We start from the raw sequence: 19372 nt of genomic DNA, 5'->3' as shown, positions 1-19372 counted from the left end.
CCCCTCTTTAGGGAACTCTGATGGCCCTGTGGTGGTTCAAATCCATCAGTGGCTCCAAAGGAAGAAATTGGGCAGTCTCTTCCCATGCAATTTGCAGCCTCCAAAGTCTGTCAATTATGAGTTGGTCCTGTCTCCAGGTCCTTGAATTGAGTTGAGTATCCCTCTTTTGGAGTTTTCATGGCACTATGGTTAAGGCATTTGACAACAGACCCACCACCAACTTCTCTGTAGAATGTGAGTCCATCCAAGAAAGAATCACGGCCTTGGGAACCATCTGGGCAGCTCTGCTCTGTCCTATATGATTGCTCTGAATTGGAACTGACACAATGACAGTGATGTTTCCCCCTCTTTAACCCAACACGTCATGATCCAATTAGCCATAGAAAGAAGCTTGCCAGAGCTTACAGACAATTCCACGGTGGATGGATACCTGGGGGAATGCATTCTTTTTAGCATGTCTTAGACCTAAGAGAGATGGCTGCCTAGGGGAACAGGTAGACAGACACATCACTCTAGAGGAAGTGGTGAAGATACCCCATTAAGGAATGCCAAAGACTAGCTCAGAGAACCCTCTTGAAGGACATTTCTTCCAGTGGATAAAGTCCAGAGGAATCCTAGAAGGGACAAGGAGTCCTTCTAACCCAAGGTTGCAGCCTGGTCTCAGGCCACAGAACTCAAAGTTACTGGTCTTAGGACCCTTTCATACTCTAAAAATAAATTATTGACAAGTCGAATATCAGTATTATAAGTTAAAACTGCTCTCTGGTCTGAAGATCTGCTGCTTTTCTCCATCCATCTAATGAAGAAGAGGGACTCTTAAAACCCAAGAATATGCAAGCACAAAGATGCCAAATCATGCTGTCATTGTGTATCATGTGACCTTTGGAAAATGCACTGTATTCTCATGCGAGTATAAGAGTTTACAAAACAGAGAGCATCCTGGTATCATACTGGCCTCACTCACTCGTGAAGGTGTCTGAGGATCCCCAGAGACCCTGGACCACACTTGAGAGCTGCTGCTGTGGGAGAACAGGCCAGAATCTTTCCTAAAGGAAAGGGGTATTTGGCCCCTTTATGGTTCTCCTTGTTAGAGGATTTCTGTGTGGGGCGAGTGCCCCTAACTTGGACTGTGCCCTTCCACACCTTTTCCTAACTCCAGCCTGTTCACCTAGAAGTCGCCTGTGGCCTGTGCCGTCCTGCCACGCCCAGGCTGAACGTACCATCACCTGCCACCAGCTCTCACTGCCTGTGCCGAGCGAGGACCAATGGTCTGAATAAGTGCATGGTAGAAAGTGCTTTTAGAAATCACAGAGCAAGGATGTGTATCAAGCACAGGATTAGTTTCTGTGACTACACATGATAATGGGCCGCTTCCCTTACAAACAAATTCTGCTAAGTGACTGGAAAGAAGGGTGACTTTGATTAAGTGACACCCCACAGTCATGTTTGAGACTGGATTCCAGCCCTCCTTCCAGAGAGATGCGATGACCTGCTCTTGGTGGTGGTAAAGGTGGAGGTGGAGAGAGGGGGCCTTGGAACCAAGCATCCCAGCTGAGCCAGACTAGTTTGGGCAGGTAATTTAACCCTTCTTTCCTGGACCTGGGGAAGTAATGTGTCGTGATAGATGTAAAGGTGTTAACAGAATAAATGTTGGAATTTGTAGCTTCAGCTGAGCCAACTTTCAAGGAATCTACTCTCTGTTACCAGGAAATTGGCACAAATTGCTGGTTCTGCTGTTGAAACTACAACCAAGAATCAAAATGGGCTAAAACAGACAGTTCTGTAAGGTGGTTTTCAGGGCAAGACCCTATGTGATCATTTCATTAAAGTTTTCTTTATCTTTCAAAGTGATGGGTTTAAAAAAAATAATCTCAATCTATCCAGCTGAGTGCAACGCTGGGGAATGGCTGGTAGGAGTAACTAAGCTGCAGCTGACTGCAGTGAGGGTTGGACCCGCTGTGAATGACTAATAGGGTCGGATGCATGATTCTCATCCTTTATATTTAACAGAAGCCCTGCTCACAATGGGAAAAAGGCCATGCCATCACATTTTCCCTGACAGAAAACAATAACAAAATAAGGGGTGTGCCCACGAGGAGGGTGAGAGAGAAAGAGAGAGAGAGAGAGTGTGTGTGTGTGTGTGTGTGTGTGTCCGCCTTTGTGTGTGTAGGCAGACAGCTTGTAGATGAACGGGTTTCTTCTGTAAGAGTTTAATCTCCCATGCCTCCTTCTCCCAGAACTAGTCTAAAGGTGTCCCTCTATTTTGGCATGGGCTGAAGCCTGGAAAGGGTTAAGCAGAACTTGTGATTACCCAGCAGGCCAGCCTGGGCTGAGTGAGTGAAGCCTGCCAGTGATGGAGAGCAGACTCTGCCACTGCAGAGTCCTCTGGCTGGAGACAGGAAGCCTGGCACTCACATCCTGAAGATGAATGGCCTGGCCCCATCCAGACTCGAGGCCTGCATCTCTTATCTCCACTGTTACAGTGTAGGTCCCTTCGCACGTGTTTGCTGCAGTGGTGTGAGAGCTGATGGGTGAACAGTGTGTCTGATGGAGCTAGCTTAGGGAGACAGGCTGCCAAACCAGTTCACATGCATCCAGGTAGGAAAAACTTAAACTTAACCCTACAAGTGGGCAAAAGAAGGGAAATGATGAATGTTCATATTTGGTGTTAGAACTGTCACTACTATATGCTATTGCTTCGGAAATGTTTAGAGTGATGTTATGGTTTGTCGGAGTTTTTTTGGGTGGGTGATTTAATCATTCATTAGTAAATATAAAATTCCAATTAATGGTGTCTAAAAATTTCAAGCAGCAGTCTACAGGCAAAACGCCAATGTTTCTTTTTTAAAAAATATATTTATGATAACATCTAGCATTTTAAAATCAACCAGAAACAAGGCTTGATTCTGTTTAATATTTTGTAAGATTGGACATCTGGGGGGGTGGGGAACTACCAAGTCAATAATATTTATATTTTGTAGCAACTCTGTGTTTATTCAAAACCATACTCCTAACTGTGATGTTAATGGAATGACTTTATATGGCTTCAATTGTTCTGGTTTAAGTGCTAATGACCACATTTCAAATTAAAATAGTATTTTGCTGATATAGGTAGATACAGATAAGAAATATGAAAGATTAGATTTTATTGATTGTACAGTATTTATTTCCAGAGAAATGCGCTTTTTTTAGGGCCGGGGGGTGGGGAAGGAATACATTTTTCAAGAGTTTAAAGTAGTTTTCTGCATTTTTTCTTTTTGGAATTGGAACTTGTGCCTCTGGAATTTTTGGAACAGTTGACGCTACCTGGAAGCTTGATTCCTGTTTTAGGAAACTGTCATTTTCATGCTTGTGATATGTAATAAATCCAGGGTGCTGCGCTTACGCTTCATTTCAGTCCAAGTTTGGGAACACCTGTTGCTCTCCTTACCCATGGCACATGCCACTCTCCAGCCACACACTCCCCATGCCAACCTTCTGAATTTATATGTGAAAGAGTAAAGACCCTCTCAGACTTAAAAGGTGTGGTTTTATTTTTCCCTGTGTGGCACAAGCAAACCTATAACCATGATTTTTCTCACCCTCTGCTTTTGTGTCTGGGAAGCGTGATGCTCTCTCTCCCCCCTTTTGCTGTCTCTTTAATAAATATGTTGCCATGATATGTCTTTGAAAGTGGCCCCTGGGGCCACCCCTCAACCTCCTTCATGATTTATGTTGCAAACAACTTACCTGTCCTGTGTCTGTTCAATGCATTGTCCTCTCAACCAAATCCTAACCTTATGTATCATTGAAGACATGCTGGAGACAGTTTTTGTTTTATTATGCAATTATATGTGTATTTCAGTGAAATGTCAACCAGTCAACAAAGGATGATGTTAAAAATTATCCAAATAAATAGTTTTCTATTTCTTTTAATCAGACCTAGTCTAATCAGTTGAATGACAGTAGATAGGATTGTCTGTCTTCATTTAAAACCAAGAGGATGACTGGCCTGTACTTCCTGTAACATGGGTTAATGGGTGTGATTTCTGGGGGTGCTGATGTAGGAGATTGTGACAGCTAATTTTATGGCGATGACAACAGGTGTGTCAAGCCCTATCCCTTCTTATTGATCTGTAAAAGACTCCTCCCCCCAAGTTAATCCAAAATCAGATTCTATAAAGCCCTTGCTTAATTTCTCTCAATATTTATACCTTAGAAGAGTCTGAATTGTAGACTTTTTAATACTGTTTAGCCCCACCTTTCTCCACAGGCACTGCTCTTAGCAACGTGACGTTGGATTTGGCTTCTTAATGTTGCAGATAGATCTACCTCAGAGCCCAAGGAACCCCCTAGAGTTGGATGTGCTGGGATCGGGAGTCGAGAAAGGACGTGTGTATGAGCGTGAGTGTGCATGAGAGTAATGAAAAGGGTGTGTGTGTGTGTGTGTGTGTGTGTGTGTGTGTGTCCATGCCTGTGGCCTGAGGGAAAGCAAGAGGTTTTCCCACTGAGGCGCAATGCTGGGATTGGCCCTGGGACATGACCTTGACTCATGACAGTTCTTTGATTCCCACAATTCACAACTAGAAAGTCCTACTGCTCCTCCACTGAAGCAACGATTCAAACCAGATCAGTTTGTAACAGCAGCATTCTATGGGCTTGGCATTTTTACAGAAGAGACCATTTTTATAACATTGTCCTAGCAAGTTCTTGGATGACTTTTACGTTCTAAATGAATGTCACTACCGTGGCATTTGCACAAGCCAGTTTACTGGAGCCCAGGCCTGTCAGCATTGAATTTTGGTTCCCCCATGTGTCTCACGACCCCAGCATGGACATGATGCTTGTATTTGCCCCCACCACCCCCTTCAAATAAGTGTTGTGGAGGAAGGACAGGGAAGTGGTCACCGCCCTGTGACCTGCTGGTTAGCCTTGTTCCCCTTTGGAGACCTGCACAAACAGCGTCTCAGCCATTCTCCAAAGCTTTAGCAAATGCTGAATAGCACACAGACTGCCAGCATGAAGAGGTACCTGTGTAATAGGGTGGGCGGCAAGGACCTAGGGAACAGGAACAAAGGGCCTTCAAGTGGAAATCTTTTCTTTTTACAAAAGGACAGAGTAACCATATAGACCCTTTCCCCCTTAGTCGTTCTGCTAACATGCTGTTTTCCTTCACGTTGGTGGAAAAACCTAACGGCATCAGTGGCAGCTTCCTCACCTTCTCTCACGTAGAGTCCATAAGTGTCTTGGTGTGCTTCCTAGCAAAACGGTAGACAGTGGGCCTCCAGAGAGGACAGGTGCTTTCCAAGTACCATAGCGACCCAGTGACGACAGCCAGCCCTCTGGAGAGTCCTAGGGAAATGCAGACTATCTGCTGACATGGAGAGTTGCCTGGTGTCGTCTTGCCCTGGCTTCAAAGGGTTGAGGTTGCTGTGGTCACCTACAGAGTCCTAGCCTGAATGGAGGCTGCAGCCTGGGGCACCACGGGCGGCCTTGGAGGCGGGGCACTACACAGCAGCCCTGGGCGTGTGATCTTTGTGTCATGGTCCCGAGTGTGTGGGTGGTTGCGGTATGTTGTGTCACTCCCTTGTCCTCATGCCTTTTCAGCAGAACCCGTGGCCCTGATGGCTGCTTGGTCTGTGTCCTCATCCCTCAGGCCCATGGAGTCCTCGCTGCCCTCTCTTCCAAGCAGTCCTGCTGGGCCTGTCCGGTGTGCTGGTCAAGCCTTGTAGAGTGATCCTTATGACGGGTGTCCTTTAGACAAGGCCGGGGGGCCCTGGCCCTGACAACCCATAGTCCTGCCTTGGGGTCATCCTGACCACACACGGCAGCCCTTAACTTTCAGGGACCCCTTCCTTTACATTCAACCAAGCTGTGAGTTCCCTGGTTTTTCCTTTGGAAAAACAGTCCCCTCCTGCAGCTGATTGAGGCAGGAGCAGAGCCAAGCCCCAGACCAGATCCTGGCCCCGTGTTGTCTAACCTGTTTTGCCGTTTTCATTGATCTAGGCGGGGTTAAGGACACTGCACGACATTGGGCCAGAAATCCGGCGGGCCATCTCGTGTGATTTGCAAGATGACGAGCCGGAGGAAACAAAACGAGAAGAAGAAGAAGAAGATATGTTCAAAGTAATTATTCCACGTCTAGCTACGCACTGGCCACCTGGAAATAGTGAGGCAGGACTCCAGCTTGGGCAGTTCAGGAGCCACAGAAGATTTTGGAGGAAGCCAGCCAGCCCCAGGGCCTAGTGGGGTTTGCAGACCACACCCTCCCTGTAGACTCCCCGTAGCCTGTCTGCACTGGCACCTCTTCCAGGGCCAAGCCTGCTTATTCACTGAGGATGCCCTTCAGCTCCACACTGTCAGTTCTGGGGAGTTTGGCCAGTCACTGACCAGTTGTGGATGAGCATCCTGGACCCTTCCAGAAACTGCCTTTACTGCCATCACTCCTTCCATGAGCTAGCTCTTTGATTTGCTGGCCACTCCTCAGTCCTGCGGCCCAGAGTGCATGCATATTGCCCAGCTTTGGGGGCTGCCAGCCAGCCCAGATGGGTGTAAAAGTTACTTCACCTTGCAGAGGCTGGAGGAGTACACTTGTATAGCAGCAGAGAGATTGGTTCCTGCTCAGGAATTGGTATCTTTCCTCATTTTAGGGGGGACCACCTGCCACATGAAAATGTTCACCCTGATGGTTCAGACACTCAGATTGTTTGACAGGGAGCCTGTGGTACCTAGAATTTGTTTTTCGTTTAGAAAAGAATTACCTAACATAGCTAGCCTGCATCAAATACTTGTTAAATTACCTGGTGTTGTCTCCCATTATTTTGCAGAGAAATGGTGCCCTGCTTGGAAACCATGTCAATCATGTTAATAGTGATAGGAGAGATTCCCTTCAGCAGACCAATACCACCCACCGTCCCCTGCATGTCCAAAGGCCTTCAATTCCACCTGCAAGTGACACTGAGAAACCGCTGTTTCCTCCAGCAGGAAATTCGGTGTGTCATAACCATCATTACCATAATTCCATAGGAAAACAAGTTCCCAACTCAACAAATGCCAATCTCAATAATGCCAATATGTCCAAAGCTGCCCATGGAAAGCGACCCAGCCTTGGGAACATTGAGCATGTGTCTGAAAATGGGCATCATTCCTCCCACAAGCATGACCGTGAGCGTCAAAGAAGGTCCAGTATTAAAAGGTAACCTTGACAATGTGTTTGCACTGGGTAGTGTGGCGTCTGCCCACCTCGTCCAGTCCATGGATGGAGGTGGCTTTGTCCCCTGAGCTTGGGAACAGAGGTCATTCTCCAGACCACTTACGGAAGCTCGAGTCACGTGATGAGCCTCATGGATAAGAGGCCCTGCCAGCTGTTGCCTGCCGTGTATGGTACCTACCCCAGAGACAGCAGCTGGAAAACCTAGTCTCCTCAATTGTGCTGATATATTCTGGGTCAGAGATTAGCCAACTTTTTATCCAAAGAGCAAGATAATAAATACTTACGACTTCCCCACTCGGTCTCAGTTGCAACTACTAAATTATTCTGTTGAATGCCCAGTTGGTGGCCTCAAACCACATGCCTTTGGGATTGCAGCGCAGCTTCTTGCCACACTAGGCCATAAGAGCTCCCTGAATTCACATGTGATGAAATGTTTTTCTTCTTAGAGTTTTTTCCAGTCATTTAAAAAATATTTAAAAATTATACAAGAATAGAGGCAGCCCCTATTCAGCCCATGGTATAGTTTATCAAGCCCAACTCTAGGAAGTAGACTTATATCTATGTTCTGAATTTTATTGGAAATATTAAACTTTTATCTTCTCACTTCTTCCCATTTTACGCCTTTCCTGGATAGAACCCGCTATTATGAAACTTATATTAGGTATGTGCCCATTGCCTGCTTTTACGTGTTAAGCACTCGAGTTTTATGACTATCATCAACTGGCCTCTGGCTGCTGAGGAAGGAGAGAAAGTCCTTTGAGCCATGTGGTCTCAAAGATTCTAACAGGGCCATGGACTCAGGGATCAGGGGCAGTCTTCCTTAAGCAGGGAGTCTTCAGATCCTTGTCTGCGTGCACTGATATAATCCAGGAGCGATGGTCTTGAGTCAGGCATAGCCCCTGGGCTCACTCCTGCAAGACTCACACATTGCTGGAAGGCGCTCTGTGTGCTGATGGGCTCCCAGCCTCTTGAAACTGGGCGACTCTTGCCTGACCTTTGAGATCAATTATCAGCGGGTGGGCAGGGATAATTAGTAAATACATGGTCCAGACCTCCTGAAGATCAGGAGCCAGAACTTCCAGTCTACCCCATAGTCCTCAGCGTGTATGGATAATCAGCTGTGTGTTTACTGTGCTGTGTTCACCTGTGGATGGAGTGACAACTTTGTTGGGGACAGGGGGATGAGGTCTTCTGGTATTGTTTTAAACAAGTGGAATCAGAAGCAGCTGGGGCCAAGAAGGGTGGGGGGAGAATAGAGAACTCAGGCAGTGCAGTCCTTTATTTGGGAAGGAGTTGATACCCAGATGCTTCCCACTAAGAGGGCAGGCACAGGACAAGCTGGGTTTCAGGAAGAGCTGCTCATCCTGAAGCGGAACAGCCTTTGAAAACGTGGCAAATGTTCCCCATGAACATCTCCCCTGTGACTCAGCACCAAAGCTTCTTGGATTTAATAGAATGAGACCCTCTTTGTCCTAGGCCCTGAAGTCACACTGGGTTGAGATTGGGGTGGAAAGGAAAAGAATCAGAATAGGTAGTGGTCTGGGAGCCTGAAGTCCCTTCCTCACTCCCTGTCTCTTTTGGCAGTGACCAAGCTCTGTGCATGTCCTTAGGCTTCATGGCCTCTGGCACCGTGACTTGGCACCAGCATTGTGCAAGGCCTTGGGGGAACTCTCCCCTGCCAGCAGTCTTAGCAGTTTGGTCCAGCCAGAGGCTGATTCCTGAGGAAGGGAAGCGAGGAGCACTTGGGCAGGGCCTCCAGCCTCGTGCTGTGGGCACTGCCTCCAGGAGGACTGTCACCTACCCAGGCTCTCAGATCCCCTCTTCCAACTGCAGGTCTGACTCTGGAGATGAACAGTTCCCAACCATCTGCCGAGAAGATCCTGAGATACACAGCTACTTCCAGGACCCCCGATGCCTGGGGGAGCAGGAGTACTTCAGTGGTGAGGAGTGCTACGAGGATGACAGCTCGTCAGCTGGGAGCAGGTGACTGGGCACATGCAATTGGGAGCCTGTGACTCGGGCTGAGGTCAGGGCTGAGCCCACCTCCTTTTTGTGTCCTGGGCACCTCCAGGTGACTCTATAGACTCCCCAGAAAAGTGAAATGGAGCACAAACAGCAGGCGAGGGGAGATCAGAGTAGGAAAAGTCAGGCCAGAAGGAAGCAGGAGTCTGTTCTTTCAGACCCTTTGACTTCTTCCCACCAGGGTCCCCTGAGGCGAGAGCCTACGTCTGCTTCGAGGCTCAGTTGGCCCATTTCCTCAGTTCCTTGGAAAGACCAGTTCTTTGACCAACACGGAGATCTCTGACCTGGGGGCCCTGTTTGCACAGCAGGTCACTCAGCCGTGGTGGTGCGTGAAGTCCTAAGGAACAGCACGCTCTTCCCACTCCAGTCATGAGAGGTCGGAGTGGCATCATCTCAGCAGAGGGACCTTGCCCAGCTCTGTCCTGGGGAGACGGCTTTCAGTTAGGGCATTTGGGGAACAGTGTGGAAGTCACAGGCTACCTATCCACTTTTTCCTCTTTAATGGCATTTCATCATGATCAGGCGGCCCATTGAAGTGGGAAATGATGGTTCTACAGTGACGTCACTTCTGGCATCCACTGCCTGACCCCCTGTGACCCTCAAATGCTGGGCTTCTGGCTGATGTCCTGTTTCTTTTCGGGCTTTGCTGTCACCAGGTCCACCCCTTGGTTGCCCTCACCCGACTCTAATTCCCACCATCCTCTCTGATGGCCTGCGTGTGCCTTACTTTTAACTACTTTGATCGGAATTGCATGCCACCTCCCTGCCTCCAGAACATTCCCAGAACCTGCTTTGCAGACCTCTCCAAACCCCTTCGTTCGGCATTGGCCTTCTCTAACACACACTGGCCAAGTAGACAGACATGCAAGAGAAGGCTTCTCTGTAAGTGAACAGATGACAGCCACGCCTCTGTGACATGTGAAGTCCACATGTGACCCCTCCTCTGAGGCTGGCCAGTGGATAGAAAGTCCTGGCATATCCCTTGCCACAGGCCTCCAGCCTTCCTTCCTGGAAGGGCCTTGGTGCTCCATTTAGAACCTTCTGGAATCTCAGGAGCGTGTTGTCATCAGCTAGTCCGGCTGTGTGAAGGGAGGTGGATCAGAGTGGCAGCTGTGGAGGGGGGAGGTAGGGCTTGTTGGCTGGAATCGCACATGCCCTCACTGTCCCTTGTGGCCTTTGTCACGGCTAGGCACAACTGCAGCTACTACTCCAGATACCCTGGCAGCAGCCTGGACTTCGAGAGGCCCCGAGGCTACCATCACCCCCAAGGCTGTTTAGAGGATGAAGACTCTCCCATGGGCTACGATTCACAGAGATCACCAAGGCGACGCCTACTACCTCCAACCCCTCCATGTGAGGCTGGGTCCTTGGCTTTGGGCGACCCCTCCCATAAAGTAGCACGGTGTGCCCCCCACACTGTCCAGAGAGGAAGTGTGGCCACGTGAGCCTACTGTGCATGGGGCCTGCCATCCTCCCCCCAGACCCCTAGTGAGAGGTCCAATGAAACAGATTTTTTTACTCAGAACAGATAGAGATAGTATGAGACTAAAACTATACAGAGTGTAACACTGACAAAAGGCTCTTCTTGCTGTTGTAATGGACCATCAAGGTGGGACCATCCCATAGCTGACCCTCCAGCAGCTTTTCAGAGGCTGTAAATCATATGGGGGGAGGTTTCCTATCTTTGTCTCACGGAGCAGCTGGTAGATTCGAACCGTGCTCCTGTGGGTTGGCAGCACAACGTGTTACTATTAAGTCGCCAGCAATCCCTAAAATGCCCTTAGTGTGTGTTATGATTGCCTTTGAGCCTCTGCTGTGTCTGAGAAGCAAGCAAGGTGTGTACTTCTGGTGGACAGCTCAGAGGTGAGGAGGTGGCCGTAGTGCACAGTGGCCTTTGACCTGCACTTCACAGAGCCCCGTGCTTCTGAGAGGCCCTTGGGCATCCCGAGTGCCCCCTCCAGAGCTGCTCACCAGTATCAACCTCACCCTTCTCCATTTCTCTATCCTCCCCTCTTCCTCTTAGTCTTTCATCCTTGCGTCAGGCCTCCCCATGCCCACAGGCAGGTAAACAGCACTCAGAACTCCACAGTGATTGCTGCTAGGATAGGTGCTGCTAGGATATGGCCACACTTCCTAGGATTCGGGGGCCGGAGGACCCCATCCTGCTAAGGAGGGCTATGGCTGGTGATTCCCAGACAGTTTTCTTCTGTGGCTGTGGTCCACCCATGCCATCAGGACAGCCAGGCCCTTTGATGCGGCGCATGTGGAGATTTGGATGATGGTTAAAGAATATCCATGTCTAGTATTTCTGACAAATGAAGCCTATTGTATGCAGGACTTTAGCCAGAAATAGCTGAGGCTCGTTGGCCACATAACACAGTAAAGGGCTGGGTAGGGTGGCGCCCAAGGCCCATTGCCTTGCTCCAGCTGCCACAGCCCTGCTGGAGAGTTTAATCAGACCCACTTCTGTGGGTAATATTTAATTGCTCAGCCCCAAGCACATGCTGAACACCGAGTTCCATTCTCCATAAATACTGGATGAAGCGTGAGACCAGACAATGGCTTCTCTCACCTGGGAGGTGCCCGCTGCCCACCGAGAACCTTGCCATTGACTTGCCAAGCTGGGCAGCAGGCTCAGCAGTGCCCACGCCACCCGTGATGGTGAGGGGCTGAACCAGCAGGAGCCGCTGCTCTCTTTCTTTATGAAGGACTGCGCCTGACATCAGCTCAGAGCTCGGGCAGGCAGAGAATTAAACTCCTCAACCACAGCGCAATTACTTCCTCTTCTGGAAGCTGCTGTGCCAGGAGATGAAACAATGGGGGTCTGAGAACCTGTTTCCAAACAGAAAAGCACAACACTCATCAGAGAGAGGGCTTGTTCTGCCTTCCCAGCTCTGAGTCCCTGGGCCCCGAGCTCATGTTGGTAAGGAAAGCTGTTTCCCCTCGCGTGGGGAAGTGAGACCCCTGTGTAGTATCCAAGTGGAAGGCTTTCTGATGCAGACCATGTAGCCAACTCAACAAGGAGAAATCAGGGTTGGATCCCTGCCTTGCCTTTTCAAGAAGTGGTCGGCTAAGGACTCGGCCTGGGCTTCATGCGATGCCCGTTCTAGAACCTTGTATGCAGTTCCCCCAAATAGACTAACTTAAGGCTCTTCCCTGAGGTTTTCCAGTGCAGGAAAAATGGATCCACAGGAACAGTTCCAAGCCCTGAGAAGAGGGAGGGCCCGGAGAACTGTTAATACGACAACGTTTTGTTATTTTGTTGTATGTTTTATCTTCAATCCTAGAGAAGTTGGATTTTTAAGGGGGGGAAAAATGTTTACATATTACCAGGTGAAACTAATCAGGGACAAGTAGCAAGCCATTCTCCTTGAAAAATTTATAACAATGGTGATAACCCAGAAGTACTAACGTGATACCGCGTCTTTAGAGACAGTGAGGCTATCCTGATGAAGGAAGGGGCCTCACAGCCTGCTTTCTGGCTTCCAGAATGGCCATGGGCTCCCAAACAAAAACATGGAGCTCCCTGTGGTATTTTGAGCCAGGAGCTTCTGAGGTCCAAGCTTCCCTCTGGACTCCCTTTAACTCCAGCTCCTGAGAAGAGGCTCAGACAGAACTTGAAATTTTAAAAAAAAAATAAACATAGCTCAGTGGGCCCTTTTTCTTCCTTTGCTTTGAGATCTCGCTGGTAATTCTTTTTCCTGGACATGCTGTACGCTTCCTCCCAAGCTCCCTGCTGAAGGTCCAGCCCATTCTCCCCAGTTCCTGAGTGACCCTGGGCCCGTCTGGAGAGCTTGTCCCACACTGACTGCTGTGCTCTGACTTCCTAGCCCACCGGAGATCCTCCTTCAACTTCGAGTGCCTGCGACGGCAGAGCAGCCAGGAGGAGGTCCCGCCGTCGCCCGCCTTCCCCCACCGCACGGCGCTGCCTCTGCACCTGATGCAGCAGCAGGTGAGTGTGCCCGCCCGAGGTGGTTGTGTCCACATCACGCCTTGCAGGTGGATTCCTGCCTGGGGCTCAAACACAGGACACCCTGCCCCGTGGCTCCCAGCACCTGGAGGGAAGGAGAGAACTCCACATGGTCAGGTTTAATCTCTGTAACAACCTCAGTGCAAGATGAGCACCTGGCTGGGGGGGAGAGGGGAGGTTATGTCATGCCGCAAGTTAGCAACAGAGTTGGCATTTGCATCAAGGCTGCATTTGAATCTGAACTGTTCTGTCTTGCCTGAGCCATGAGCAACCCAGTGCCTTTCTCTCACCCTTCCTCAGCAAAAACGATAGAACTAGTACAACCTATGAGCCGGGGGTGGTAGCAGCTTAACTGGTCCCCAACCATCCATGCTGCCCACATTGGCTCTGAGAGGCTGTGCTTTCTTTAAAGCTTGTCCTCTGCTGCCTCTGTGGTTGGTGTCTTCTGGTCAGGAGGGCGAGTGGCCTCAGATGCTGCTACCAATAAGGACAGTATGTTGAAGGGAGGAATGGCATCAGCAGTGAGGGGTGGACAGCAGCCCGTGGACCAGAGCGCGAAGGGACAGGACAAGCCCGCTCCCCAGGGCCTGACCTCCAGGAGAAAAGAGACTTCTCTCTGAAAACAGCACCTCTGAGATGCTGTTGAGAGAGCGAGAGAGAGAGAGAGAATGAATGTGTGTGTATGTATGTATATGGCAGCTGAGCTGCAATCCCAAAGGCACGTGATTCAAATCTCACCAGTTGCTCCATGGGAGAAGGATGGACAGTCCCCTCCCATGTGATTAACTGCCTCTGAAAACCCACTGGAGGGTCAGCTCTGGGTCGGTTCCTTCTCGACAGTACACAGCAACAGCATGGTAGAATGAGCACCTGTCTCGTGAGCACTGCTGGGCTGGGCCTCCTGAGCAAGGACGTGCACACTCGCATCATTTCCTATCTCTTCTTCACAGGGGTGCCAGCTTCTTGCAGCTCTGCTTTTACTTTTAAACATGCACACACACACACGAAACATAGTATTGCAAAGTATAATTAACATAAAACTTACCATTTTCAAGTGTTCATTTCAGCAGCATGAAAGTATATTCACTGTGTTAGGCAACCGTTACCACGTCAGCTTCCTCCAGTGTGTCATCCCCACAGACAGAAGCTCGGTGCCCCTTCCACACTCATTCCCCGCCCTGTGAATTTGCTAGAGAGAAAGTAGAATCCTCAGTGGAAAGATGGGTATTGTCCTGTGATGACTTCACTTGGCGTGATGTTTGCTGGGTCCGTCCTGTTTTAGCAGGTCCTGGGGCACCATTTTTCTATGGCCAAATAGTATCCCACTGTATGGACCACATTTACCTTATCTATTCTTCCACTGATGGACATTTGGGTTGTTTTCCTGCTCTCAGCTATGTGAGGAGTGCTGCACTGAACAAGAGTGTGCAGGTATCTGAGCGCCTGCCCTTTGGGGCACCTACCAATGAGCGGAATTCCAGAGTCATGTGGTAGTTCTGCACTTAACATTTGTGTAACTGTCAAACTGCTTTGTACAGTAGCTGGCCACTTCACACTCCCACCAGCGTATGAAGGTTGCATTCTCCCCACATCCTCGCCAGTACAGATTTCTCTCCCCACCACCACAAATCAGGCCATCTTCATGGGCCTAAACTGTTATCTCACCATAATTTGGTTTGCATTTCTCTAGTGACAAATGCAGAGTCATATGGTGGTTTTGCACTTAACATTTGTATAACTATGGTCCACAAGGAGGAAGGGCACATTGCATGGTTTAAAATCAGGAAGGATGTGCATCAAGGTTGCATCCTTTCCCCATACCTATTCAGTCTGTATGCTGAGCAAATAATTCATGAAGCCAGACTTTATGAAGAAGACTTTGGCATCAGGATTGGAGGAAGACATGCATTATGCAGATGACGCAACTTTGCTGAAAGTGAAGAGGATATGAAATTATTGCTGTAGAGGATCAAGGTCTACAGCCTTCATTATGGATTGTATTTTAACATCAGGGAAACAAAGGTCCTCATTACAGGACCAACAGTCAATGATATAGCTGGAGAAAGGATTGAAGCAGTCAATGATTTCATCTTACTTGAATCAACGATCAACACCCTTGGTACCAGCAGCCAGGAAATCAGGAGACGTATTGCATTGGACAAGTCTGCTGTCAGGGGCGTCTCCACAATGCTGAGGAGCGGCGATGTCAGTTTGAAGATGAAGATGCTCCTGATTCAAACCATAGTCTTCTCGGTCACCCGCATCAGCGAGCTGGACAGTGAATAAGGGTGACAGAAGGAGGGGTGCCTTTGAGTGGGGTTGAAGAAGAGTGCTGACTATCCCATGGATGGCCAAGAGAGCAAACACTTGGAAAACGTGCAGCCAGAGTGCTCCTTAGAAGCAAAAATAGCAAGCATCATCTTTCATACTTTAGGTACATAACTAGGGAGGATATTTCTTAGAAAGGGATATTGTGCTGGGAAAGATGGAGGGTCAGTGAAGGAGAGGACTACCTCCAACAGGATGGATTGACACGATGACTTAAGCATGGGGCCGTAGTGTGTCAGAGATGATGAGGAAGGCACAGGGTAGGCCAGGGTTCTGGGAAGCTGTCCCTTCGGTCTCTGTGGGTCCGATTGGATGGCGTCTGACAGCAACAATAATGGATCGTGTTTGGTATGAGCTTACTGCCCATCCTCACTTTTTATGGTCTTGTTGCTGTCCTCATTGAAGGACCAGCCTTTTGGAGGCTCCAGGCCATGAAAAGCCATCTGCAAGTGGTCCTTGAGATGGGCACATGCATGAAAAGGCCACATTCCCCTGCTCTGGCGTGACCAGGTCACATCTGTCTGTCTGAGCTGCCGCCATGGGGCCATCTGCCTCCGCTGTTGACCCAGACTAGGTTTCAGTGTCCCTCTCCGCAAACTGGGGCTTGTCAGGCAGATTTGTAGAAATAAGCAGTAGAGTTTGGACCCAATGCTCTAAAAGCACAGCATGCCGTTTATATGAGGCATTACAATAGAATATAAGGGACCAGCCATGTTTTCATGTAAGTTCTTTGAATTACCAAGTTTTCTGTGAATCTGCTTAAATGTTTAACTTGGCAGTATATTCCCTACACCACAGCTTGCACCTCTTCCCTGACTCATCATCGTTGTGAAGCAAGTTCATGAATTAGCAACTGATCCTTGCCCTGGAAAAGTCACAGTCAGTGTAGTCTTCACTTGGGGGAAAAGAAAACAGTCAGCTAGAAAGCCCACTTTTACTGGTGATTACATTTTCTCCAGTGTGCTCGTGTCCTCCTCTTCCTGTCTGCTCAGCTCTTGGAAGGACGTGCCTCGCACTCTGCCCACGTTAAGAAAGCATGAGGGTTGGATGTGGGAGGCACCCTCGTCCCTCCACGTTCTCTCTCCTCAGATCATGGCTGTCGCAGGCCTAGATTCCAGTAAAGCCCAGAAGTACTCACCGAGCCACTCAACCCGGTCGTGGGCCACTCCTCCAGCGACCCCTCCCTACCAGGACTGGACACCCTGCTACACGCCCCTGATCCAGGTGGACCGGTCAGAGTCCCTGGACCAGGTCAACGGCAGCCTGCCGTCCCTGCACCGCAGCTCCTGGTACACGGATGAGCCGGACATCTCCTATCGGACTTTCACGCCGGCCAGCCTGACCGTCCCTAGCAGCTTCCGGAACAAAACCAGTGACAAGCAGAGGAGTGCAGACAGCTTGGTGGAAGCAGTGAGTACAGCTCCTGATGGCTCCAGAGCAACAGAGGTGGCTCTATGGAGACCCACATCCAGCAGGAGGGTGGACAGGTTAGAGTAGCACCAGCCCTTGGGCCAGGCCACCTGGATATAGACTGGCACCTCCCGCTTCTTAGTGGGAACTCGAGAGTCACCCAGGAAGGAGAAGCCATGCAGATGAATGCGACTTACGACATGAACATAAAAATGGCCCACCACTGCCAGTTCTCATAAATTACCTGTGCAGTAAGGGAGTGGGAGAAGGCTAAGCAAGCTTCTCTCGTGTGATTTATTGCCTGTGAAAACCCTCCGGAGGGTCCACTATGGGTCAGGCCAGGCTCAGTGGCACACAGGAGCAGCAGAAGCAGGAAGGAGGGAGCCCTGGTGCCAGTGGTTAAGTGCTGAGCTGCTAACCATTAAGGTCGGTGGTTCAGACCCACCAGCCACTGAAGGAGAACAAGACCTGGTAGTCATTCTGCTCTTATAAACACTGTAGCATCGGAAACCCTCAGGGGGCAGTTCTACTGTCTGATTCTGACCCCGTAATCCCATGAAGCAAAGAACTCCCCTGTAAAAGATTTTTATCTGGACTCTATGTGGGAGCAGATTGCCACGTCTTTGTTCGGTGGAGCTCCTGGCTGGTTTCAAGTCACCAATCTTTGGGTTAGCAGCATTGAGCTGCCAGCAAATCTTATTAGCTTATATTAAGACCATTTTCCAAAAGGTGTCACCATTGTTGGGCCATGTGTACTCTGAGCTCTGTGACATCTTCTGAGCCTACCTTTCTGCCTGCATCCCCCAGACGTGCTTGAGATCTCATCAGTCTCTGGGTCCCGGAGCACATCATGCCATTCACACTCCAGCTGGTTTTTCCTCCCCCCTCTCCCTCAGCCACACGTGGCACTCACGTTAGCCCTCTTGCCTTGACAGGTCCTCATATCTGAAGGGTTAGGACGGTATGCAAGGGACCCCAAATTTGTGTCTGCCACAAAACATGAAATAGCCGATGCCTGTGACCTCACCATCGACGAGATGGAGAGTGCAGCCAGCCACCTGCTCAACGGGAACGTGAGTCCTCCGGCCAACGGGGACGTGGGCCCCATCTCCCACCGGCAGGACTACGAGCTCCAAGACTTTGGTCCTGGCTACAGCGATGAAGAGCCAGACCCTGGGCGGTACGAGGAGGACCTGGCAGACGAGATGATCTGCATTACCACCTTGTAGCACTCAGCAAGGGGGCGGACCGGCTCCCGCCCCGGGTCAGGCAGAGGCAGGGCCAGGGGTAAAAAGTGCCTCGTAGATTAGGACAGCTTAGGCACTAGTCTGGAGTCCACCTTCAGTTAGACTTTTGTAAAAGTGATGTCACGCCTCATGGAAGCCATAAACCTGGGTAGGGAGCAGGTGCCAAGTGGCCGAGCTGAGCAGCGAGTGGGCCATGTGTTCCACCCCCACAGGGGGACCCTGTGGGAGACAGCAGGTCCCGCCCCCATGGAGAGGGTCAGTGAGGCAGGCAGGCAGGCAGACGTGCCCTCTGGTCTGGATGTGGTCTGCTGTGTGTGCAAACCCCCTGGGGAAGGATAAAGGTGATGACGGTCACCACACCTGAGTCATTACCTCAGCCATCAGCCTAGCATATCAGACATTCACTGGGCCCAGCATATCCACTTTACACCCACCCCCAGATACACTGCTTCCTGGTTCCTCTCTAGCTCTTCTGAGACACACAGTGTGTGTCAGAATCTACCTACCAGCGGTCATTAGGAGGAGAGAGGAGGACCTTACAAACCAGGTGTTCTGTCCTGTGACACCAGTTTACATAAGAGATTCTCATTCAGATGGTTGGTTTCCGAGTCACATTAAGGGCAACTGTAAACTGGAATAACCATGCACTCGCAACCAGGTAAACTTAGATCCGCTAGTTTGTTTAAAACTTCTAGATTTACTGTATATGACTTGTAATATACTCTACTTTGTATTTGTAAAGAGATGGTCTATATTTTGTAATTACTGTACCGTATTTGAACTGCAGCAATATCCATGGGTCCTAATAATTGTAGTCCCCACTGAAATCTAGAAATCATCCGTATTTTTACTTGGGTTATCCAGAAATAGAGGAACTAGAGCCAATTCTCATTCTGTGAAAATCTTTTGGGGGTGAATTCAAAAAAACTTGACACTACAGAGATTTTTTTTTCTAAAATATTTTGAGTCACCGTCAGTTTTCTCTTTACACAAGATACTAGATGCAGTCTTTCATTTGGACAAGCGTTCTGTGGTTTGATGTTATACTTTTTGATCCACTATGGGTTTGTGACTGTTTTTGTTTGGGGTTTATGGTTTGTTTGTTTGTTTGTCGTTTGTTTCTTCACTTTCGTCGTTTGCTGATTTCAGAATAGGTCACACTGGTACTCTGACCCTGTGGCATTCACAGCTTCAGTTTCTCAG

At 49.4% G+C, this 19372-nt stretch overlaps 1 protein-coding gene across 4 annotated transcripts in view; it reads left to right on the top strand.

Moving 5' to 3' along the window:
- The window catches only part of CACNA1D (calcium channel, voltage-dependent, L type, alpha 1D subunit), a 416410-nt gene extending 397244 nt beyond the window's left edge, over nt 1–19166 (top strand). For 2 of the 4 annotated variants that reach the window (XM_006892226.1, XM_006892225.1), the window contains 8 exons: nt 5986–6105; nt 6807–7174; nt 7827–7853; nt 9026–9175; nt 10404–10567; nt 13045–13166; nt 16602–16922; nt 17858–19166. In XM_006892226.1, coding sequence (XP_006892288.1) covers nt 5986–6105; nt 6807–7174; nt 7827–7853; nt 9026–9175; nt 10404–10567; nt 13045–13166; nt 16602–16922; nt 17858–18151 — 1566 coding nt within the window. In that variant the 3' untranslated portion in view covers nt 18152–19166. The remainder of the gene's footprint in view (nt 1–5985; nt 6106–6806; nt 7175–7826; nt 7854–9025; nt 9176–10403; nt 10568–13044; nt 13167–16601; nt 16923–17857) is intronic. The other 2 variants (XM_006892227.1, XM_006892228.1) reach the window with 2 other exon arrangements.
- Nucleotides 19167–19372: the final 206 nt, after the last annotated feature.

This window comes from Elephantulus edwardii, unplaced genomic scaffold (genome assembly GCF_000299155.1).
Source record: "Elephantulus edwardii isolate Elephantulus edwardi_28Jun2011 unplaced genomic scaffold, EleEdw1.0 scaffold00113, whole genome shotgun sequence".
In the NCBI taxonomy this organism is placed as follows: Eukaryota; Metazoa; Chordata; class Mammalia; order Macroscelidea; family Macroscelididae; genus Elephantulus; species Elephantulus edwardii.
This window is presented reverse-complemented; position numbering and strand designations above follow the sequence as displayed.